The sequence below is a fragment of the Hyaena hyaena genome, unplaced genomic scaffold (assembly GCF_003009895.1).
Source record: "Hyaena hyaena isolate Hyena2069 unplaced genomic scaffold, ASM300989v1 scaffold_327, whole genome shotgun sequence".
Lineage (NCBI taxonomy): Eukaryota > Metazoa > Chordata > Mammalia > Carnivora > Hyaenidae > Hyaena > Hyaena hyaena.
The window spans coordinates 1,571,061-1,596,942 of record NW_024080962.1 but is presented as its reverse complement, the minus strand read 5'-3'; the positions used below and the strand labels follow the sequence as shown (position 1 = coordinate 1,596,942).

Genomic DNA, 25,882 nt, shown 5'->3' with positions numbered 1-25,882 from the left:
CAACTTGGGCCTTGCTGCCACACACAATACTGCTCAGCACCCCACCCTTCTGTGCCTGTGTGGGGAGGCTCTCTGACCAGTGCATGCAGTTGGTAAGAAAAAGGGCTCTGTCAGTCAGGCTGCCCACGTTCAATTTCCAACTCTGCTGCTCAGTGACTGCACTGTCTTAGCCAAGCATCTAATTTCTCTGTGCTTCAGTGACTTATCTACAAAGCCTCCTGCTAAATTTAAGGAGCACTTAATGAGATGATCCTATGTAGCATTAGAACATTACATATACATACATATACACATTACACACACACACACACACACACACACACACACACACACACCTCCGTGCCAACGACTCCCATATTCAGTTCGGACCTCCTGATCTCCACTCTCGAAACTCCAGCTATCGGCATGAGGGGTCCGCTACCGTGACAGACAGACATCTCTCATTCAACAAGCTCCAACTCAACGGTCTTTCCAACCCAGGGCCTGCTCTGGTTTTCCTGCTTTCACTCAGCGGCGCTTCACCCACAGTTTCTAAAGCCCCCAATTCGCAGAAGCTACCTTTGGCTGTTTCCATCCCCCCTCCGCCACCATCCCATTTATCAACTGGGTGTCACTTCCAATTCTATTTAACACACTTTAACTTTTCCCCGTCTCCACTGCTCCTATTCTGGTTTCGAAGGCTCGGTGTCTTTCACCTTGGCTACCTGGCAGACTTCTAAAGTATCTCCTTCCCCCTCCCCCTAAGCCCACTAGAATCCAATCTATTCCTTCTCCAGCTACCGTGATCTACTGAAAACACACACACCGGACCACACCACGGGAGATCTGGCCACTCCCCTGAGCAAAAGTCTTCGTGGGTTCTCAACACATCAACAGCAAAAAAAGGATGCCTTCTTGTAGCTGGCAGCCTCCAGGGCCTCCGAGGTAAGAGCCCTGCCCCCTTGGATTCACACAGGCCAGACTCACAGGGTCTTCCTACATACCTCAATGCATCAGAGTCTTACCTCCTCCACAGGGAGCAGCCCGTCGGGGCCCTTGCAAAAGATATTCCCTCATCTGAAATCTCCTTCACTTCATTTTTTTGTTCTTCTCATTCATGGGTGTATTATAAGTTGTAATTGTGTGTTTTTGAAGTGTTTATTTTTCTTCAGTCAGGCTCCCCACATGAGACCCTAACTTACGACACCAGGGACAACATGTTCTTCCGACCTCTGGATACCCAGAACCACTCGCACAGCAGGTGCTCAATAATGATTTTTGAGCAAATATAGTTTTAATTCTTTAGTTCCTCCATTGTCAGGCTTAGCTTGAAGCACTCTTGGGTTGTCCCTCCTTGTCACCACATATGGATTCCTCTAAGTCCCCCTCGTTCCTACTAAAGCAACTTTCCTTGGTTGTCCCTCACCATCTCCAATATCAGAAGCAGAACTCTACTGGCTAACAAAGCAATGGAGGAATGTGGAATGTGGTTGGCTGATGTATGCTATGCATAGTTCTAAAGAATTTCCGGGGGCACCAGGGTGGCCCAGTTGATTCAACAACCCACTCTTGACTCTGGCCCAGGCCATGATCTCACAGTTCGGGTTTTGAGTTCAAGCCCTATGCCGGGCTCCATACTAAGAGCATGGAGCCTGCCTGAGATTCTCTCTCCCTCTCTCTCTGCCCCTGCCCTACTCACAAGCACACACACTCTCTCTCAAAATCAACATTTTTTAAAAAATAAAGAATTTCTAATTTGCCAAGAGAAATTCAAGACACAAAGCATTATATGTTGTGACGGATTCAAGGTAAAATAAACGTGTTTCAACCCTTAAAAGCCTTAATCGGGCAGAGAAAAAATAAGAAATATACAAATAGCTAACTGGAAGAAAAGAACGTGACCGGAGAGGTACAATTTAAGGGAGAAGCAGAGAATTCGTGCTGAGAACAGCATTTGAGTAGGGTCTGCATGGTAGCTAGGATTTCATAGGCAGGAGGAAGGGTGGGAAGGAATGTATGAGCAAAGCACATTCACATAAGAAAAAGGACACTTTGGATAGAATGCTAGGTGTGTGAGGTAGAGAGAGAGGCAAGAAAACGGATGGGGAAACATGTGGACAAAATAATTGCTTTTTACAATCCCAGTGTCAACTGTCTAGCTTGTGAGACTGAGAAGACAGAGATTTCTACTGCCCTGTGACTCGCAGCCTATACGGTTCCACCCACATGGTATGTGAGCTCACACTCACCATGGGCCACTAAACAAAGTCCAAGCTCTGATCTGTCTGCCTGTGTAACTTCCATCATATGCCTTCCTCTCGTGGGGGCAGCGGCCGGCCAGCTCAGTGCCCTGACCTGTGTGTGCACCCTTGGGTGACTCAAAAGGTGACGAAATAATGCAGCACATATACAGCCGCTTGTGTGTATCTGATCTTCTCATGTCTGTGGTGTTTTATTTTGTGAGCTCTTTTGGGAAAAGGTATACATATATTGAACTCAGTATCTTAAAATGCATAGATTATGTTTTAGACAATGAAGAAACGTACCATATTCAAGTAACTAGTGTTTCTTGATCTACCAAATAAAAGCACTTCCACAGGTCGAGGATTTTAATGCATGCCAGATCTGCCCTCGCCCACCCCGATAAATAAGGTGGAATCTGCATCAGACAAGGGTCAACTCGGAGGCTCACATACTCCTCTGGTGGCTTCCTTTAAGTCCCCCAGTCATCAGGAGGTGACTGCTGCCCCTTCAAGGCGGCAGCACAGTGAGCACTAAAAAGGACTTTACCTCTTTACCTTGAGCAACGAGGGGCTGTTTCTCTGCCTCGGGGCTCCTTACCTTATGAAGATCAATATTAAAGCAAAACAAGAATTAAAGGCTGCTCTGGTGGGAAAACAGAAGGGTGGCAGGCTCTTTTCCAACACTGTGTGAAATTCTTAAAGCCACCTGATTTGTAATTAAGAGGGCTTGAGAATGTGTCGTCCCTTTTATCAAAATGAAGTGCACTCATGCTGCTAAATTATCAGGATCCCCATGAGAATAAGTCTAGCATGACAGCCTCACGTAACCCGGAGGCTATTTTCCTTAATCCGCACGTACCCAGATGAAGAGAGTCTTGCTCCCGTCCTCTCTGGCTACTGAAATGCAGCTCTAATGACTCTGTCACTAAGTGGCTGAGTGGGTCTAAAATTGTCTCCCAAAATCCCATCGCAGCCTTCTACAAGTTCCGCCCCCTTCACGTGTGTCCTCAGCCTTCGAAATTCTTCAATCTGAAAATAAAAACAGAACAAAACAAATGGATTATTTACTAGACATTCCATAAAGGACTTAAAATATGGATCAACTGTAACAACTTTAAATATTAAAAGTAATCTTCCAGAAGAGCAAAACAATCTTAAGTCTTCCAAACCTAAGACATTAGATATAAGTGGCACACAAGCAATGAAGTCAAGAGAAGTGGGGATGGGGCGGGGGGGGGGGGTGCGGAGGGGCAGCCGCCTGGGTGGCTCAGTCAGTTGAGCATCCGACTTTGGCTCAGGTCATGATCTTACAGTTTGTGAGTTCGAGCCCCGCGTCGGGTTCTGTGCTCACAGCTCAGAGCCTGGAGCCTGCTTCGGTTTCTGTGTCTCCCTCTCTCTCTGCCCCTCCCCTGTTCATGCTCTGTCTCTCTCTCTCAAAAGTAAATAAACATTTAAAAATTTTTAAAAGAGAGAGAGAGAAGCGCAGACACCAAGGTCTCCAGGCAACCCAAACAACCACAGAAACCTGCTGGACTCATTCATGCAAAAATGATACAGACTTCTCACAGAGCTTTTATGCCTGCCTGTAACACAGTGAGAAAAAGCGAACAAATGGATGAGTGTTCTTAAACGCTTCCCAAGTATAGCTTTAATTAATGAATTCTGGTGTTACTGTATGTTAACACGGGTTAGATGCTGGACTTATCAGATGCAGGTTTCCTTTACCACAAGACTTCCTCTGCTGCCCTTCTGGCCTTTCTGAGAGCACAAATCCAATAAATACCTCTGACTTTCCGAAACTGTAAGCCCAGCTTCCCCTCTTTAGCAACGTCAACTTTCAAGTTCATCTCCCTTTCTCAGGCAGTGTCCCCAGATCCCATGGATTCTCATTACACGTGAAGGAAGAGATCCCCACTGTCCCAAGGATCAGTTTAATCCAACTTGCCACGTCTGTGTCTCCCAAGAACCCATTCGCTGCCCTGACCCTCCAAACGCCAGTTAAGCAACAGGCAAACGTGATGAACATTCGCCAGGCTCACTGCCATTAGCTGACTTATCTACAGGACTCATCACCTGATAGTTTGCTTAAATGCTACACAGTCACAGAACATTCTTCATCCCTTTCACAAAGGGAGAAACTGATGGACTGAGAAAGTTTCCAAATTAGCTAGGTCTGACAAGTTCAAGTCTACCTGCTCTTCTCCCAGCTCCACTGCCACCTCTTCAGAAATTCTAATTAACTCAGGGGGCACCTGGGTGGGTCAGACAGTTAAACATCTAGCTCCTGATTTCAGCTCAGTTCATGATCTTACAGTCTGTGAGTTCAAGCCCCCCATCAGGCTCTGCACTGACAGCGTGGGATCTGCTTGGGATTCTCTCCCCCTCTCTCTGCCTCTGCGCTGTTCATTTTTTTTTTTAATTTTTAACGTTTTTTATTTATTTCTGAGAGAGAGTGAGAGACAGCATGAACAGGGGAGGGTCAGAGAGAGAGGGAGACACAGAACCCGAAGCAGGCTCCAGGCTCTGAGCTAGCTGTCAGCACAGAGCCCGACGCGGGGCTCGAACCCATGAACCATGAGATCATGACCTGAGCCGAAGTGGGACGCTTAACCGACTGAGCCACCCAGGCGCCCCTGCCCAGTTCATTCTTATTCATTCCCTCTCTCTTTCGCTCTCAAAATTAATAAATAAACCTTAAAGAAAATTTTAAAAAAAGAAATTCTTATTAACTCAGTATAACGTGTATCCTTCATATCCCAGGATATGTAAGAAATGTGCTTTAAAAAGCATCGATTTGCCAAAAGTTCACCAGGTATCATAGGGCTTTATCTACAAAGGTTCTTCGTACAGCAGAGCCTAGAATTCTGCCATTTGTCAGCTAAAATGAAATGCAGGAGATCAACTAACTCAGGGGTTCTAATAAAGTCTAGACATCCCTAGAGATTTTGGGGGCCCCATAAAACCCCTGAATGATATGCAAAAATTTTACACGTGCATTTCCTAAGAAGAGGCTCTGAGACTCCAAAAGAGTTAAGTCTCACGGGATTCTAAAATTCCCACCACTCGTACACGCTGGGAAACAGAGCACAGCGAAAAGTAAGTATTGTTGGATTGGAACCCAAGTTAGAAATCTAATCTCTAAGGACTTATTTTCTCAGGTCTCCAAATGATTTCCCTAAATCAGTGGGATGAGGCTGGCCGACCTGTTGCTGGTCTGTTGTTTGCTTTGTTAGAACACCGACGTGCTGTAAGTACTCTTAAAGCAGTGCCAGTGAGATAGGCAAGTGGCCGTTCAACCTACACAGTGGTTCGTCACTAGACTTTCTTGGGGTCTTAGGTTGGGAAGATGGGCGGCACCTATTGCTGACTGCAGTACCTGGAAAACTAGAACCAAGGCTGCGTGAGAATCCCCAGTCATCATGTGCGGAGTGTACTTTGCGTTTCTCACGAAGTAGAAAGGAGCTCAAAAAGGAGAACGTGGAGATGAAGGCAGTGGGGCCGTGCCTGCAAAGCCGAGTGTACACCCTGGCTCTGACCCCTACGACCCAAAATGAGTGGATCGGGTCACCTCTTTAAGCTTCAGTTTCCACACATGTAGAAAGAGATGATACTAACGGTACTTGGAGGACGGGCTAAGAAGGGAGATAATTCATGAACACTGCTGAGCATACGTCCGGCACACGGACTTCTTTAGCGCGACTTCTTTTGAAGTCGAGCCTTTAGCATCCTGAGATCAACATTTAGCTAGAATTTTTTATGGAAAAAGCAGACCAGAAGTAAACCGACTGACTGAGAACACAGAAAGACCTTCCTTCTTGCGTTCACTTTCATGTGTCAATCCCATGTAATGGCTGCAGCGAGAATCTTCAAACCACACGCATGGGGATCACTGATGAGCAACAGGGATGAGAAACTGTACAGTGTGCACGTATTTTAGGAACCACTTCTCCTCGGATTGACCTGGAAGCTTATTTTTTTAAAGCCAGGTTAATTTTATATTTACATATTCTGAGCCGGCAATAAACCTTTCAAGCCCCAGACCTCAGCCTGAGAGCAAATTCAGTGAAAACAGCTTCTTCCAGTACAGATGATCTGAACCCACAGCCGGCCACGCTCAAATCACTGCATTCTTGGAGAGAACGATTTCACAAAGAAATGTTTTTCTCTGATCATAGCAATGCTTTGAAGACTTCAAACGTCAACAGAGATTGAGGGAAAAACATGTCCTTCTGAAATGCCAATTTTTCTGAAGTCACTACCCCCAAAACCTTCCGTTACTTCAAATGGTTTCAAATGCGTACTGCGTTATCTCCCGCTGAAAAGACAGACAGTGAGAAATGAGCAGAATAATATTTTCAGGACAAAAGTCTGCAATGAAATTCAAATGTCAGAGCAGTGCAGAGACTAACGCTATCACACGTATCAGCAAGGATGAGTTTGTTGATTTTTAATGCTACTCTACTTAAACACGGCTATTTGTTTTTAACCAATTTAAGAAAGAGAGAGATTGAGAGAGAGAGAGAGACAACAAAGACCCAAGCTTCCGGGAGAAATCCTCATCTTCTGAAGGTAGCAGAGTTGAATAGCTACTGCTCTCTGAACCGGACATGCATTCTACTTAGTCTAAAGCATTCACTCCAACCTTCATTGACTCATGAACCAGATTATTGACTCAAAGTTCAGCTTTGAAACTGCTTTCTTCAGGAGAGCATTTAAAGTGCCAATTTACACGGCTTCAAGCTTGGCACTAATTGTTTTTAAAAGTTCCCGAGTTTCTATGAATATCCTCTACCAGGCTTCTTTTGACTTACATCTCTGTTATCATGTTAAAAGAGAAAAATAACACATAAAGGTCAATGTGCTCATCTTATTTTCTTTTATCATCAGGTAATGATAATACATGAATTAGAGTAATAGAATTCCTCGTGGCAGCAATCAAAAGCAAGTCAAAAGCAAGCTGTACTTAAACAGTCCATATATACTTATATATCCTGGGATTATATGTTATATGTCATTTATATGACTCCCCAGCCTTCATGTACTCAGCCTTGTTTATTTTCACTTATTTCATTTTCTTCAACCCACTATCTCACTGTTTTTCTAAAACCGCTGCTCCGTCTTTTTTTACTGACTTCTCATCCATAAACCAATTCCTCTGTCACTGACTCCTTAATCTGATCTAACTTTTCTGAGAGCTTAGAGAAGAAAAGATCCTCTCCCCAGCAACAATAATGTCAACTTTCCCGTATTCCAACCCTCAGTCCTGATCTCTGCCACTGTCTTCCCATCTTTACTTGAGGACCGTTACTGATGAACTACACATATGCAAGCATCATCAAAATTACAGTCCAGACATGTACAGACATTGCTCTAAAGAAGATGTACAAAAGGCTGACACATGAAAAAATGCTCAACATCACTCATTATCAGGGAAATACAAATCAAAACCACAATGAGATACCACCGGTCAGATGGCTAAAAATAACAACTCAGGGAACAACAGATGTTGGTGAGGATGCAGAGAAAGGGGACCCCTACAGAAAACTGTATGGCGGTTCCTCAAAAAGTTAAAAATAGAACTACCAATGACTCAGCAATTGCACTCCTAGGTATTTATCCAAAAGGCAGAAAAATGACTCCAAGGGGCACGTGTACTCCAATGTTTATAGCAGCACTGTCAACAATAGCCAAATTATGGAAGGAGCCCAAATGTCCATCAACTAATACACAGATGAATGAGTAAAGGAGATGTGGTATATATATATACAATGGAATATTACTCAGCCATCAAAAGGAATGAAATCTTGCCACCTGCAACAACGTGGATGGATCTAGAGTGTATTATGCTAAGCAAAATAAGTAAGTCAGAAAAAGACAAACACCATATGATTTCTAATATGTGGAATTTGAGGAAAAAAACAGATAAAACATAAGGAAAGGGAAGGAAAAATAAAATAAGATAAAATCAGAGAGGGAGATAAGCCATAAGAGACTGATAACTACAGAGAAAAAAACTGAGGGCTGCTGGAGGGTGAGGGATGGGCTAAATGGGTGGCAGGCATTAGGGAGGGTGCTTGTTGGGATCAGCACTGGGTGTTACAAGTACGTGACGAAGTACTAAATTCTACTCCTGAAACCAATACTACGTATATGCTATATGTTAACCAGCTTGAATTCAACTAAAATCTTAGAAGAAAAATAAATAAATAAATAAACAATATGCCAAGCGGATCATGTTATGCAGTAAGTTACAACTGTTTACCTGCGTGGCTCTGTTCTAGAGAATGAACCTTTGAAAGGAAGTATTGTGTTTGTGTTGTTCATTATTCTGTTTTCACTCTTTCTTATGTATCGAATGTCAAAAAATACTAGTTGGATAAATATATGGCTGCTGACTTTAAAAATAAAAGGGGTGGGGGGACACCTGGGTGGCTCAGTCGGTTAAGCACTGGACTTCAGCTCAGGTCATGATCTCGCAGTTCATTGGTTCAAGCCCCGCATCGGGCTCTGCGCTGAGAGCCTGGACCCTGCTTCAGATTCTTTCTCTCCTTCTCTCTCTGCCCCTCCTCCACTCATGCTCTGTTTCTATCTCTCTCTCAAAAAATGAATAAACATTAAAAAAAAAAAAGTTACAGTCTAGAGTTCATGACCACTCAGGGAAGACACTGCGGAAATACTTAAAAATCCTCACAGGTGCCTAAAAATAATACATTTTAAGAAAGGGAAAACCGTGTGTCCCAGCAGAGAAGATCTAGAGTTGTACTATCCATGACAGTAGCCACTAATCCCCTGTGGCCCCTGAGGTGAGTATTTGAAATGCCACTGGTCTGAACTGAGATGTGCTGAGAACACGGAACTCAAGGTGGGAGTCAGACTTCGCGTGAAGTAACAGGGTAAAAACATCCCATCCATGATGTATTATGTTCATTACACGTTAAAATGATATTTGGGGTACATCGGGCTAAAATTACTATTTGAATTAGTTTCATCTATTTAGATGTTTTTATTGTGACTTCCAGAAGTTTTAATCTTATATATGTGACTTGTGTTTCCACTGGATACTCAATGCTCAATGCTTACCTTCACAACTTGGCATTCTGGTGTTAGAGGGCTGTTCTAAATTATACACGGAGGTAAATGTGTGCTTAAAGCATGGGTTCTTAAAGCGTGCTTCCTGGAATAAGTTCCTATCCCAGTCGTACTGAATCAGAAACTCTGTGAGGGCCAGCAATCTGTGTGTGTGTGTGTGTGTGTGTGTGTGTGTGTGTTTTTAATGTTTACTCACTTTGGAGAGGAGGGGAGGGGCAGAGAGAGAGGGACAAAGGATCTGAAGTGGGCTCCGTGCTGACAGCAACAAGTCCAGTGTGAGGCTCGAACTCACGAATCTTGAGAGTATGACCTGAGCTGAAGTCCAACGCTCAGCTGACTGAGCTACCCAGGGCTCTCCCCAGCAATCTGTGTTCTAACAATCCCACCCAAGTTTGAGAATCACGATGGACACAGAAGAAAATTTACAACAAATATTCAAAATCATTTGGAAATCTTTTTTTTTTGTTTGTTTTTGAGAGAGAGGTAGAGAGTGCACACATGCAAGCACACAAACAGGGGAGGGGCAGAAGGAGAGAGAGGAGAATCTTAAGTAGGCTCCACGACTACATGGGGCTCTATCTCACGACCATGAGATCACAACCTGAGCCAAAGTCAAGGGTCAGATGCTTAACTGAGTGAGCCATCCCAGGGCCCCCGAAACGATGTGCAAACATGACCATGCCATGGTCCCACAGCAACTTGGTCTTTACGGCTAACAGCTCCTCAACACCCACGTGGAGCGCACACAGGAAGAAGTGTGCTCTCACCGCCGCTGAGTCCTGGGTGTAATAACACTGCCTTGGTCACCCAGCACCAAGCGGTCTCCCAGGTCCCACTGGCTAAGCACACACCATGCCCTGACTCGGGCTGTTGGGGTTAGGAAGAGTCCCACTTTCCAACCTGTAAGAAACATAGGATGGGGAAGGAGGAAGAAGACAGAAAATGGAGAAGAAAAGAAAATTAAAAGTGGTTTTCCAAGTCCTAACAGACACACGTCCACATAGCGAAAAACAATAAACACATTTATATTCCTTTGCTTCACTGGGGTCGCGTACCACTGAGAGAGATAAAAAACAAAGACAGGCACATCTAACCTGAGAAAGCAGATAAATTAAGAAATAGGAACAGATGAGTAAGGAGAAACAAAAGAAGAGAGAAAAAAGGTAGGAAAAGGAGAGTAAAACTTCATCAATCATCTGTGTGTGTGTGTGTGTGCGTGTGCGCGCGCGCGCATGCACATACTTGTACATGTGCCATTTTATAAAAATAACCACATTTTATCAATCCTGAGTGTTGTTCACATTTAATGTCTCTGGAAATCAGGATGTGTCTCAAAATTCTGTTGACACACTTGATGAAATCTGGTTATTTTTTATTCTGTTCTTGGAATCTCATCTCCGAGCATAACAATTCAGCTGGAAAAAAAATTTTCCTTTAGCCTCCTAACGCCGAGACCACTGTTTATTGAAAAGTAATTTAACAGTTACAGATCACAGCAAAATAAAAGAAAATTACACTCATTCAAATCCATCCAATAGCATGCTTTTTCCCGCTAGCCTATGGTATGCTAACCAAAAATAATACAAACAATTCAACTGAGCACAGGCTCCCACATCCACCATCCTCTAGAATTCTGAGTACTCGGAAAGACGGAAATGCGCCATGATGGGCTTAACTGTAACTCCACATCAACAGAAGATGACTCCTCCTTAAATCGAACTGCTGTGCATTTCATGAAAAAGTATGATGATTTAGAGCTTTTACTTTAATGTGACTAGTGCAGACATTATTGTCCTGTGGCAGATGCTGCCTTTCAAGATACCTATTATTTCCATAATAATACCCAGCAACTTAATTTACATATGTTAACCTTGTGATCTAAGAGGAAACATTTTTCCTTCAATACAGTTTCATATTTCTCAGCTATGCAAAGACTCTGTCACTATTTGCTATTCCTTCTGTTATTTTATATCCAATCCCTCCCCTTTTCTCTGTTCCTCTTTGAGGGCAATAATAACATGAGCTGTCTCAATTTTTCTTGCTCTGAACTTTAGAATCACATCTCTCTCTTTGGTCCTTCTCATTTTTCCTGCCCTCTCTGGACCATTTCCATTATTGCTCTGCTTTCTCTGAAATTCTAAGAGCAGCAACAGTGAAACATTCAAGTCAATGGACAGACTAATTTATATTTTCCTAAAATTAAGATTTTTTTTCAAAATCACTCTAGTGTGTGTGTGTGTGTGTGTGTGTATTTTAACACGGCTGCCTTCTGAACAGATATGTCATGGAGCTTTGTGCAAACAGTACCCAAATCTTTCTTTTCTTCAAAAGCTGCAGCTACCTGGAAAGTTATCTCTTTTCAAGAGCAGCTGAGATCATTCCTTCCAAAACACATGCCTTTGGCTTGGGCTCCCAGGTAGGGAGACAGAGCTTTTTCCCGACAATCGAGGAACAGGACTCGGTGAGTTAGGCTTAGGGTTTATCACTCATCCTACTCAGAGGAACAAGAGAGAGCAAGGCTTCCTCTGAAGGCAGCCAGACACAAAGGCACGTGATCTGTCTCGGAGTTTTAGCACCGCATGCTAGTCAACACGGTGGTAGAACACTATGGCTCACATTTACAGAACAGCAGTTAACGTTCACACTGTCGTTCAACATTCACATCCGCATGCGTTAACATGCTAGCAAGGGAGTCCTTCATGGAATTCTAAGAGGGACTGAGAATGTTCTCCTTTGTGGCTCACCAAAGTTAATCTTAACTTCCCATAAATGGAAATTTATTGTGGTGATGAAGTTTTACTTTTTGCTAAAGGTCTGCTCTGCCGTTAGAGAAGTACCCCTAAACAAGGCAGCTGAACACGCAGGACTGTGGATTCAGACTCTTCTCCATGTCTGAGACCACTCCTTGTGGCTAAATCCAATGACTACTTTTCAGCCCCTCAGTTAATGGGCATGCAGCATCGGGTACTTTGCATCTCTCCGCTCCCTCCTCCTTAAAACTCATGCCCACCCACCACTGTGCCTTCCAGACATCACGCCACATCAGCCTCCTGACTCTCCCCACTTGTGGAGTCACTGCACAGGGACAGGTCTTACGATGCACGCCCTGATCAGGGGCCACGGCCCAGCGCGCTGCATCTTTCCCTCCCTCTCCCTAAATGACTTTCTCTTCTACACGTAGGGCTTCAACCTTCATCTATATGATACGCCCTTTTCTCGGATGTCTCGAAGGCATCTCAAACTCAGCATTTACAACCATAAACTCCCAACACCGTCCATAAAGCCAGCTCCTCCACTCCACCTGTATTCCCTATCATGGTGAAGAGCAACTCCACACCTAGCAGTCACTCAAACCAAAATCCAGGGAGGAATATGTGGTCCATCCTCCCTGGAAACCCTCCAATGTCACCATCACCAATTCTACCCCCTTATTATTTCGAGAACCATTCCCCTCCTTTCATCTTACGGTCACAGGCTTCACTAAGGTTTCCATCTTCGTGCTGCACCTACAGAGAGGCTTTTCAAATTCAAACTTGGCCTCGTCTCTCTTTCTCACAACACCCCAGAAAGTCCTTGCCTTTGGGAAGCCTCCACGGCACAGTCTCCGGGCTCTCTGATGAATGTCAGGCCCTTGATCTCTCCAATTTCATCTCATGCCACTGGCCCTTTATGCTAACCGCCTGCATCTCCAAGTCCTCTGTGCCTGTGTGGACACTAACAATTGTGCCACACCCCATCACCTGGCCTGCGGAAGGTCTACCAGATGGCTACATCTTATCTGACATCTGTCCCGTGCGCTACTGCAAATCCATATTCATGTCATATCAAGGCATTGTTCACACGAAATTACTGTTCTTTAAATGCGAACATATTCGCCTTTCCCCCGAGATGGTGAATTCCTTGAGGTTGGAACCATGTCTTCTTGGTCCTTGACTTCAGTGCCTACTATGGTACCTGGGATACAGAAAATGTCAAATTACCAAATCAATTAATGCATGAATTAGTGAATAAATTACCCACATTATTCGTGAAGGAGATATTCCACATGCTAGCCTCTGCCTATCACAAGGGTAAAGGAAGACAGGACCATGGTAAATATTATCATGTTCTATCAGTAACTGCTTGTTATAAGCAGGGTCAGTGACATGTAAAAGCCAATGAATGTATCCCCAGCGTCACAAAACTTTCTGTATGCTAAGCCTCGATGCTTTGAAACTTAGCCATCTAAGATTTGATGCCACTTGCAGCAACAATAAGGAAATAATATCACTGTCCTAGAAGCAAGTCATAGGAAAAGTAAATGCCGAGGGATGTTTGATCTTTGAGATACGTCATTCCCAGAGCGATCCTAAAATCAGGACCGCTGAGGCTGCAGTCTCTCACAGTCTGGCCTGGATGGGGTAGCTAACCACTAGCACGGCCTTCACAGGCCCACCTGCTAATCCCAGACCTTCCCTGCCTTGGAAATGTGATGTCGGTGAGAGTAACCAGAACTTGGGGCAACCAGATGGCAAAAGGAGAGTAGTGAGTCCCAGGGGACCCTACCCGCTTAGAAGAGTTCTCTTAGAAAAGACAGGATGAGGGGCGCCTGGGTGGCTTAGTCGGTTAAGCATCCGACTTTCGCTTAGGTCATGATCTCGCGGTTCGTGGGTTCGGGCCCCGCGTCGGGCTCTGTGCTGACTGCCAGCTCGGAGCCTGGAGCCTGCTTCAGTCTGTGACTCCCTCTCTCTCTGACCCTCCCCTGCTCACACTGTCTCTCTCTCCTAGAAATAAATAAAAAAACCTTAAAAAATTAAAAAAAAAAAAAAAAAGAAAAGACAGGATGAGACAGGATGGAGCACCTGGGTGGCCCAGTCAGTTGGACGGCTGACTTTGTCAGCTGTGCTGACAGCTCAGAGCCTGGAGCCTGCCTTGGATTCTGTGTCTCCCTTCCCTCTGCCCCTCCCCTACTCATGCTCTGTCTCTCTGTCTCTCAAAAATTAAAAAAAAAAAAAAAAAAATAGGAGGTCTGGGGAAAAAGTCCCAATACAACGTTTCTCCCATCTTCTCGACTCTTCTTTGCCCGTACTCTTTTCTTGAGTACCTCACTTGTTTGTTCTCACTGGCTCCCTCTCTCATGCCAATGTCCCTAAATCTGTACATCCACCTCAGCCTCTGAAGGTATTGCTCTGAAGGTGTTTCTAACTGTCAAGAAAACCAAATTCTTCCTACGGAGGACACAAAAGATAGGCCAGACAGGTAGAAACCTTCTCTGATACCGGTGAGGTTTTCCTGACAAGGTCTCACATAGAGAGAGGGTCTCAGAGGAACTGTAATGTCATAAAGGGCAAGAGTTGGAAGGCAGCAGTGCTTAGGCACCCAGTACTGGTAATCACACAGCACTGGGGTGGCTCCCAAAACCACCTACTGGCATCTGGGCTCATTTCTATAAGGTACAGTTAACTGCCACGCCGGGGGCAGCACTCATCCCACTGAAATTCTCTGAGGCATCTGTCACTATTAACTTCTCGCCTCCACACGTTGGCAATGCTCTCCCCCGTCTTGAGTCCCAGGACATCATTACCCCCCGGCTGTCCTGAAGTCCCTCCTCGTTCCCCACATGGTGCTGTCTCCTCCAGCTGCTCTAAGGTTCTGTAATCAGCTGGTGTCCTGTCTCCTCCCGAACTTGAGCACAGCTCTTCACCAAATCCACTCCTTCCTCTTCCTGGACACGAAGGTTGAACGCACCTCCCAGCCTCCCCCACAGTCCGGCCATGAGGCTGAGTTCCAGGCAAAAGAAGGCAAGCACGAGCATTCATTGTTTCTAGAAATTGCCCTTAAAAAATCCCCCTGGAGGCTCTTCACACGCTTCCCCTCTCTGCTGGCCACGTGCCCACACCTAGGGCAACGTTGCGAGCGAGGCAGTGTCTTTCACCCTGGTCCCTTAAACAACCGTGCAGAGAGGAGCCTTCACCGTGAGTAAGAAACCCACTTGCTGGGTCCTGAGTAAGAAGTACATTTCTTCTGTGACAAGTCACTGAAATGTTCACATGGAGTGGCTACCACAGCTACCATCTTGGTGCTAAAACCCGTCAGCAGAAGTCCAAACTTCCATTGCTAACATTAGACTCAAATTTCTAATTCCTTTTCTCTCCTTTATGAGACTTACTCCTAATTTTTTTTTTCAGGAATTGTTCACTTACTTCTTTTTCTAAGGATTAATTTTAAAAGTTCCCAGTCAGGGATGGGTGTCTCTCCTATGCGTTTCTGGAGCACCTCACTGCTCACGATGAACATAATTATCCATGTGACTGTCTGCCTCTTCAACTTCACGGTAAACCTTCTGAGGGTAAAGGTTTAATCTCTAAATTCTTTGTGTGTCTGGTTGGCACTTGGGGATAGTTTCTTGTAAGAACATGGGACAAATGAATAAATAAGGGATTTGTTATGTTAAAAATATGAAGGCCAAAAGGTGGTGTGACCCAAGTCTGCAAAAGGATGGAGAAGCTAAATTGGGAACTTTTTTTTTTTTTTAAATATTTTTATTTATTTCTAGGAGAGAGAGAGACAGATAGCGTGAGCAGGGGAGGGTCAGAGAGAGGGAGACACAGACTCCGAAACAGGCTCCAGGCTCTGAGCTGGCAGTCAGCACAGAGCCCGACGCGGGGCTCGAACCCACGAACCGCGAGATCATGACCTAAGCGAAAGTCGGACGCTTAACCGACTAAGCCACCCAGGCGCCCCAATTGGGAACTCTTAAAATTAATCCTTGGAGGAAGAAAAATAAGAAGAAACTGTTAAAGGCTGAAAGGATTTTTGAAGATTCAAGGACAAGTAAAAGAAGGCTTTACTGAGTAGTTACTAAACTTAAAGTTCTTATAAACTGATAGGGAGTATAATAAAAATGTACAAAATGTTACTAAAGGAAACTTGGTTTGTTTGGAGTGTAGCTTAAGGCTTTTGAGAGTGATCATGAAGAAAAAAAATACAGCCTTTTAGAACACATCCCTTAGATCCCTGGAGGACAGGAGACATCGGAAGCACCTCTTTCGTAATAATATCAAAATCATTATTTAAACACATTAGAAAGATGTCGTCTCATGTTCCACCAGCCAACATCCCTTGACATTCAACTTGGGGCCTCCACCCCGTGCATCAGCATTAGAGCACCTATGCAAAGCCTAAGGTGGGAAGTAGATGAGCAAAAGTGGGACCAGAGAACAGTCTGGATTTTTCCAGAGCATTCCTTTTACCTCCCCTTCACCTTTCTGCTTACAGAACTTTCTTGTGCAAGACAAGGAAGAAGTACTATAAAGCCCATGTGACTCACAGAAATAACCAAAACTCTCATTTCCAAGATCTTTCTCCTTTCCATTCCTGGGGAATCCTGCATAAAGAAATAACCAGACTAATCAAAAGTCTGACTATTTCAGTGACTTCTATTTACTCTATAAAAACTAACTTTTAAAATACAGATCACAAGTGACAGCTGGGCTTGGTTCATCCCTGACCTTTCAATTGCTTTCACTGGTTCAAGACATTTAACTTTCATCTGCAAAGATGTGACGAATCTAAAGGAAGCTAGAACATAAAACGGACACTTCTCTTTTACAGAAACAATAGTTAACCTTTAACTCAGAACTTCTTCTGGAAGATTGAAAACGCTGTACTCACCTGTAGCTGGGATATCGTTAAAGGGTATCGGAATAATATCCAGGTAACGCCTTCACTGCAAGGTGGAATGGTAAGAGAGCCTTCATATACCCAATAATCTCGCAGCAAAGGATCTGTGCAACCATGTGGACATGCCAAGAAAATGGAAGTTAATAATAATCTCGAAGATTTCAGTAATAATTTTCAAAATTACAAACTGTCTACCCAACAGTTTTCAGACTGAAGTCATTTTAAACTAGAGCCTCACACATGTACTCTTAAACTAGTCCTCACAGAGAAAATTACTAATGGGGAAATAGGATGAACACTCTTTCTATTATTTATAGTGATTTCTATCAATGTATCACTCTATAATCCAAATATGGCTATATAAACTTGACATGTAGACACATATGTGTACATGTATGCCAAGTTTAGTCACTTCAGAAGAAGTGTATCTGTGGCGTTTTTTACTTTACCGAAGGGCTGACCTGACTTATTCATACTTAATTCAGTACTAATTCAATACCTACTCCATGTGAGGCAGTGTTCTAAGCACTTTATACGAACTTGTTTAACCCTTACCACAAACCAACAAGATACAAAGTGTCATAAGCCCCACTTTTCAGATGGAGAAACTGAATCACAGAAGGTTACGTAATTTGCTCAAGGTCACTCGGCTAATAACTAGCAGAGCCGCGATTCGAACCCAAGCAGTCTGACTTCAACGTGTGTCTTCAACCATTTGTTCTAGCTAGCTCCATACTGCTCCCTCAACAGCAAAATGTTAAAGGCCTAGTACGACAGGACAAAACAAATCACTCCTAAGAAATCTTTTAATCCCGCATTAGAGGAATTCACAATCAAATAGGATGGATAAACGTTCAACACACGCCAAAGACCTGTTTGCCATGAAACAGTTAAATGTAGGAAGTAGAAGATACAATGCATCCGCCCATTTGGTTTTGTTTAAAACACAAAGAAACAGCATGAAATTCAGGCAGAGAAATGTAAAGACCAAAATCTTATACTAAACAACCTTTAACTGCTAATTACGTTTTGAGTATCTTACACACAACTCTTACAAGTTATACTTGAAGGATATACAAGTATTCAAGGTATACTTGAATGATTAGAGTAACACCTAAATAATAGTATCACCGCATTTAGATACAAAGTTTACTTCACTCAGAGGTTAATAAGAGCCTCGCTGACCAGTCCAAGAAGTATGTCAAGGTTCTGTTATTATGCTTGTCCTTTTCACAGAGGCAGCAATTTTTTACAAATAAAAAGCCAAAGGAAGCCCTTCGGAGAACAGCAAACAAGTGACAAAATGGTTAGTATTTCAAAAGGTTTCCTCCCACGTTCCGAGCAATCTGAAACTGTACCCACTACAGAGAATGGAAGTTGTAAAGAAACTTTAACTCATAATGTATAGTTATATGTAGTCTGAGGAAAACAAGGCAGTCACATCCACACGGCTATTCCTACCTGGTAATAAAGTGTTGGGATTAAAGCAGGGTATTGTTTTGGACTTCCCCTGAGAAAGAAAAAACATTACCCCACGTTAACACGAGATTTCTAAACTGTGTGATAAAAACCCATTGGCACTACAAACCCACGTTGAGGTCTTTTCTGAATGACACCACGGACCCGTGGGTCCCTCCCTCCGTCTCCTCACTGGAGCCACAGTGGCCGGTTCCAACAAGTCGCTCCTGCGTTGAGCCTTCGGTGATTCCTTCGCTGCCACAGTTCGATGCTCCCTGTCAGCCCCGGGGTGGAACTTACCACTGTCTGTCCGGCGTCTGTCTGCCCCACGCACACCAGAGACGGGCTTCGGTGTAAAATGTCTGGACCCCGGTTCAGGGAATTCTTCCGCGGTGACCCTCCTCCCGCTGCCCTGACCTCAGCTCCTAGCCTTCTTGGCAGGATAACCTGCCTCCTAAACTCTCGTTTCGTTCGTTGGCATTTGGTAACTCAGCTCTCCGATGTATTCTAGATGCTCTCTTCCTCCACGGAGGGAAAACTAACACCCGAGTGAAAATATTCAATTCTTACCAACTTTTATCAAAGCTGTATTTAAAAGTTGATAAAATATTTGTGCCATTATTCAACGGTTCACATTTACAATCAGTATTTTATTTTATTTTTTTTATGTTTTATTTATTTCTGAGAGAGAGAGAGAGAGAGAGGGAGAGAGAGAGAGAGACAGCGTGAGCAGGGGAGGGGCAGAGACAGAGGGAGATACAGAATCTGAAGCAGGCTCCAGGCTCTGAGCTGTCAGCACAGAGCCTGACACGGGGCTCGAACTCACTAACCCTGAGATCATGACCTGAGCCGAAGTCAGACACTTAACCGACTGAGCCCCCCAGGCGCCCCTACACTCGGTATTTTAAAGAGTGCCACTTAAATGGTTCAGGCCCCAGAGACAAACAGACCTCTCCCAGCAAGTGGAGGTCTCTTAGAAGGTTCCTTTATCAACAAAGACATAACAGGGCAAGTTAATGCGTAACCTCTTGGTCTCTTCCTCACTTCCAGGAACTATCTGACACATTAAAGAATCCAGCTTACGGGGCGCCTGGGTGGCTTAGTCGGTTGAGCGTCCGACTTTCGCTTAGGTCATGATCTCGCGGTTCGTGGGTTCGAGCCCCGCGTCGGGCTCTGTGCTGACTGCCGGCTCGGAGCCTGGAGCCTGTTTCAGTCTGTGACTCCCTCTCTCTCTGACCCTCCCCTGCTCACGCTGTCTCTCTCTCTCCTAGAAATAAATAAAAATATTAAAAAAAAAAACAAAACAAAACAAATCCAGCTTACTTGGGGCCCCTGGATGGTCAGCATCTGAGTCGTGATTTCAGCTAAGGCCATGATCTCATGGTTTGTGAGGGATTCTCTCTCTGCCCCTCCCTCGCTTGTGCTAATGCCTGTTCTCTCTCTCTCAAAAACAAATAAACATGAATAAAGAGAGAGAATCCAGCTTACTTGCGTCCCCCAGCCCCCTGTATTCCAGAAAGACTGATGTCACAGGAGCAGAAGCAAACAAGGAAAATTTTCTCAATCCATTTCTAGCAGACACATGTCGATCAAAATATGTCCTTCCTCCTTTTTACCAGCCTTCTGACTAGTCTGTGCTTCCCCTTGGTAGCCGGGTTCACTCTGAGCCTGCTCGGGAAATCTTTGGAAGAGGCTGCTGCCTGACTCAAGATGCTCCGGGCTTGTGCTGGCCTAGAGCCAATCAGACTTCATTCCCAGATGGAGTCTGGGATTGGCCTTGGATCTCAGAATCTCTGTGCTTCATCTCCAGAAGCCACCCCGGATTACGCTCTTGCCCCCCCAAGGCCACTCAGATTCGATCAATTCGATGTGATTGTTCGAAAGTACTGGGTAAAACAGAACTTGCCTTCCCAGCAAAGCTGGGCTGCATGACCACACAGCCAGATCAAACTAAATCACCTTGTCTCAGATATGGGATCTTACAGCATACGTGTGCTTGTCTTTTTGAAGTAGAATTGCCACAATTCGTGTTTCACTGACACAACTCTCCTATCGCCGGTAAGTGGGAAGGGTGACTCAGCAGGCCTGGGTTGCTCCTCAGGAGGTCTGTCCTCAGGACTGGCCTTGAGTGGCTAGGAGGTCGTCGAATAGCCCTGCCTGATAAGAGTGTTTTCGACTGCCTGAGACCTTGGGCCATGCTGTACCAGCCGGGCCAGATAAGTTCACCCTGACAATTCGATTTATGATAATGCTTGGTTTTGCTCGGGCTGGGGTGTGGGGGCTGGAGTCAGAGTAGCTGAGGTCAGTCACACAGACCCTGCGTGTATATAACTGCCCCTAATGAGGTCCCCATAAACAGGTAATCTTCTCTGATTGGAAACACTGCACGCGTGTCGTGACACGTCGCTGCTGAAAGAATCGGGCTCACCCTTAAGCGATTTCACTGGGGCAGAACGGCAGGAAGCTTGTGCTTTGGTTTCTCCCAGACTCTGCCCCACGCACCTTCGCCTTGTCCTCATTTTTTACCTGTCACCTTTCTCTGTAATAAACCACGCCCGTGAGAATAACTGCTCTTCTGTGAGTCCTTCTGGTGAATTTTCTTTTAAATCATAACCTACCTTGTACTGAATATCCTGAAGGATCTCAGTCACAGCTTTCAGACCCACGTGCTCCTTTCCTATCTGAAACACATAAAGCACAAACCATACCGCAAAAGTTTTTAAATACTCAGCGTCTCCTCAAAATAACTAACAGAAAGTGAAGTTCAAGTCCACCTGAATTTCCTTCTCAGGGGATAAGTAAATGACCTTTTTATTAATAACTGGGTCAGCATCTGCTAAAGGCAATTAAAGTTGTAAGAGAAGCTGGTACAAGACAGTGTGAGCTATGTTCTTGGACATTTCCAACAATTCACTCTCAATTCATCTTGCTGTGGATAGATTATCACCCACTCTGCTGTATGCAATTGACCCTTGAACAATGAGGGGGTTAGGGGCACCGATCCCTGTGCCGTTGAAAATCATGTATAATGCTGGACTCCCCAAAACCTTGACTACTAATTGTCTACTGTTGACCTGAAGCCTTACTGATAACAACAGTCAATTAACACAGGTTTTGAATGTTATACGTATTATATACTGTATTCTCACAATAAAGTAGGCTGGCAAAAATAAAATATTATTAAGAAAATCATAAGAAGAAGAAAACACATTTATGGTACTGTACTCTAAAAAAACCATGTAAAGGTGGACCCATGCAGTTCAAAGTCATGTTTGTTCAAGGATCAAGTGTACATCAAATGACACAAGACTGCGGTATAAACATTTCAAGGGTGTTTCTGTATTAAAACTGCTCATCACATTCCAAACACTTTCATTTTTACCTCTGGCATTTTTTAGATCATTGTTATAAAAATGCCAGCAATGCTGAAAGCTTTCATGAACTCAGAAAAGTAGGGATGTGATGTCATATTTAAACTCACCAAAATCAGGACATTTGTTGATTACCACCGGAGAAAATTGTAAAATCACCTTTTCATTCTTAAATACATCAAAATACACTGTTCATTGCTTTTTATTTTAAAACACTATAGATCATTACATCTTTTAGCATATAACATGCTTCAAAGAATGTGAGACTTCAAAGAAATTTGGTATTAAGTATTTGTGACTTTAACATTAAAAATTATAAGTGCCATCTGATTTCCACTTTTCGACCGGGTTTCAACGGCCCATGATAACGGAGGCCAACAACAGCAAGAGATAACTTGAAATCTTAGATTAAACACTGTAATCATGGCTTTTTCGCTTCCACAGAAATTTGTGGAGGACGACCTACAGGGGCTAGAAAGGCTGTCAACCTGTCCCCATTCTCCATGTCTCTCCTTGTGCGGCAACCGCGAAGTATGCCAGGTGAAGGGGCATCAGAGAGAAAAGAGACGAGAACCTTACATAATAAGACATCGCAAACAGTTCCAAACAGTCAAGACTTCAACTACATTCCAAGTGTCTGCAATTCCTCAGGCAGGCTTTAAAGACAGAAAATGAACCCTCTAAAGTTAAAAAATGGTACCCAAGGCTGACGTACTCATGAGCGCAGAAGCCTGGATCTGATAGCAGAAGGCTTTGCCCAATCATCTGGGGAAACGGACCTCTCTCTGTTGTTCTGGTTTAACCATGACGGAGCATTTGGAGGACTGCGCCTTGGCTGGGGTCTGATCTCCTTTCACACGTCTCCTATCGGACTGTAACTTGTTAAAGAGTCCTCGCGGTCATGGTTCAGGAGCAAGGTCACCCATGCAAGAGGTCCGGGTTCTGAGCCTGACTCACTTTTCAGCCTTAAGCCAGTTTACTTAACCTCTGTGTCCTTCAGATTCCTCATCTATGGTGGGGGTGGCGTGGTAAAAGTGACAGCGTAGAACGTAAGCCTACAACAAACAAAGACCTTAGCAGAGGACATGGAACACGGCAATTCAATTACCGTCAGCCATTACCGTCCTCACTCAGAAAGTCATACAGCATCAGACACAGTCCTGACACGCATCTGGTAGCACTCAACTGTCACCGGCTCCTTCTACCTCCACGGTCCCTTACTTCATGGGCCAGAGTCTTAAATCTGCAACCAACTCCAGCTATTGGTCCATCTCTTCTTCCCTTTCCTTCTTTGCCAAATCTCTGTACGAAGAGGTGATCACCACGAAAAAGCAAGCATGGACGATACTCTGAACGGCCCAGCCCCCAAGAGCCTACAGCAATCCTGGCGACCACACAGCCGGGTGCCGAGGAGCGGGACACCAGCTCAAGTCTCAGCTCTCACCTGTGCCATCTCCCCGCTGTCATCCAAAACGCAAGCCGTCGGCCCCGCACCGCCCTGGGCTTTCCACTTCTCACCCCCACGCATTGCCACCGCGGCTCTGGAGCAGGGCGCCAACGCGTCTCTGACAAGCTCTGCCACCTCCCCCCCCCCCGGCCTACGCGAACCCCCTCAGGTCTGCTCAAGGGGCAGCTCGCCCGGGCCTTCCGAGCGGACGCTGTGCAGTCTCCCTCAGAGGCAGGGCTGCAAGCTGTGGCCAGGGCCCTGCGGTCACCCTGCCCGATGGCTCCTCTGACCCGTGTGCACGGGGCCGTCGTCCTCTGAGCGCACCATCCTCCTCCCACTATCTAGTTCTCTGTTGCAAAGGTTTTAAAAAATGACCCACTGGTCACTCCCCCGTAGTCATCATCTCCTGCTGTCGCTGCGGAGGGCTTCCCCTCCCTGGTCTGTGTCTCTAACCTCCAGTCCGGGGCTCCTAGCGCCACTCCACTTGACACCCATCCTGAGAACACTCCCTGCATTTGTTTTCACCCGGAACATGTCCACCCCAAAGAACATTCCCTTTCACCAGTTTCTCATCCATCCAGTTCTCTTGCTCTTTCCTCTCTCACCACATTACTGATCTAAGGGGCACCCGGGGGGCGCAGTCGGTTAAGCATCTGGACGGTGTCGGCTCAGGTCATGATCTCACGGTTCATGGGTTCGAGCCCTGCATCGGGCTCTGTGCTGACAGCTCAGAGCCTGGAGCCTGTTTCAGATTTTGTGTCTCCCTCTGTCTCTGACCCTCCCCTGCTCACGCTGTCTCTCTCTCTCTCTCTCAGAAATAAATAAAACATTAAAAAAGAATTGAAGCAGCCAAGGTCTCAGGGGCCTCTTGCCTTTGTCTCTTTCCCCTCCCGCCTACACTGGAGGACACCTCTTCAACCACCCCTATTCCCTAATTTTCTGTGTCCTCCTAAATCACCGCCCTGCAACAGATCAATGAAACAATTTGCTAGAATTTTCTACTCTTCTACCTGGATAGAGAACAATCCACAGTATGTTGTCCTGTAGAATCTATGATGTCCAGGTGCAAGTGGGTCTCCCACACAATGGTCAAGTCTCTTATCACCCTTTCCTGCGCTATTTCTAAACTCAACCCCACACCAATGCTTCCCTTGCTCTATAAATAATGCTGCTTTGTGTATCTCAGAGATTATGAAGATCATAATCTTAGAACATGAGCTCCTCTAATTTCCAACCGTTCTTCACCTTCAAATTCGTGCCATTTCTACCCACTCTTTCCTCCTGACCCTCTATGGTGAAGAAAGGCTGAGACACCCCCCTTCTTTCCAAGGTTAGTCTGTCCACAACATCTTCCTGTCTCCCCCGAGACTTCTCCATATCATGTATCCCTTTTCTTTCCAGTATTTTTAAGCTCTGCATCCGCACAGTGCTTTTAGTGGAAAATAAAAATACAGGCAGATCGGAGATCTCAACATGAAACAAAGAGAACATCCGTGTGTCTCAGCACGAGTCATTACCCCATCTGCCTTTCTTTTCTTGAGCCACGTTTCTTGAACGGGAAGCCTATGCTCACTGCCTCGGCCTTCCGCCCCTCTCACCCTCCACCCCTCCTGCCTAAGTGTGAGACCCCCCCAGATGGACTCCAGTCCTTCTCCTTCCTGATTCTGTGGGCACTCCTGCTCGGTCCTTCTTTCCTTCAGGAAATTTCCTTCAGGTCTCAAAGTTTCTGTAGCTTTACTTTCTCCTAGATACTGATTTTTTCATCACAGTAAACACACAGAACATCAGAACAAAGGTGTGTGCTCTTAAGCTTCCCCATGCTTAAAAACGATGAGCTTCCTCCCAGAATACTGAAGGCAGGTGCCAGAGTCCCAGCTCTGAGTCTAGGGCACCACGTCCCCTGTAATATGCTGAGAATCAGTAAGTGAAAATAGTCATGTTTAATTCCACTCACAAATACTTATTGAGTGCCAACTCCAGAGATGAAATGAACACGTTCACTTCCCTTCTACGCAAGTGCTCAGTTATTTACATTATTTTATTCTTATTTTTTAATAACAAGACATTGCCTCCTACTTCTGTTGCCTCAAAGTCTCAAATTTGGATGCTTTATTAACTTTTTCAGGGTTCAAAAAATAGACTTCAATAGCTACTACACTTTAGTAACACTAAAGATTATCAAAATGTGTATTTACAATTAATACTATTTTCACTGATACCTTAAAAACCGTGATTTCATTCTATTTATACATTGGAGTGATAAAATAGAAGGCATATAGGGGCCTGCCTATAATAGACCCATGAAGTAAATAGTAAGAAGTTTCATTTAAAACTGTAAGAATCTGGGGTGCCTGGGGGGCTCAGTCGGTTAAGCATCCGGACGGCTTTGGCTCAGGTCATGATTTCACGGTTCGTGGGTTCGAGTCCCACGTAGGACTCTGTGCTGACAGCTCAGAGCTTGAAGCCTGTTTCGGATTCTGTGTCTCCCTATCTCTCTGACCCTCCCCTGCTCACACTAGCTCTGTCTCTCAGAAATAAATAAAACATTTTTAAAAAAAACTATAAGAATCTGTTTTTCAATTCTAGAACCTGGGTCACTTTCAAGATATTGATTTTAAAATATTAACAGGCTA

General features: G+C 44.7%; 1 protein-coding gene across 1 annotated transcript in view; it reads right to left on the bottom strand.

The window, feature by feature from the left end:
* Positions 1-25,882, bottom strand: part of CA8 (carbonic anhydrase 8) — an 89,546-nt gene that overhangs the window by 18,067 nt on the left and 45,597 nt on the right. The window contains exons 5-8 of the mRNA XM_039249123.1: positions 21,050-21,112; positions 18,435-18,483; positions 16,965-17,077; positions 3,082-3,251 (exon numbers count right to left, since the gene is read on the bottom strand). Coding sequence (XP_039105054.1) covers positions 3,117-3,251; positions 16,965-17,077; positions 18,435-18,483; positions 21,050-21,112 — 360 coding nt within the window. The 3' untranslated portion in view covers positions 3,082-3,116. The remainder of the gene's footprint in view (positions 1-3,081; positions 3,252-16,964; positions 17,078-18,434; positions 18,484-21,049; positions 21,113-25,882) is intronic.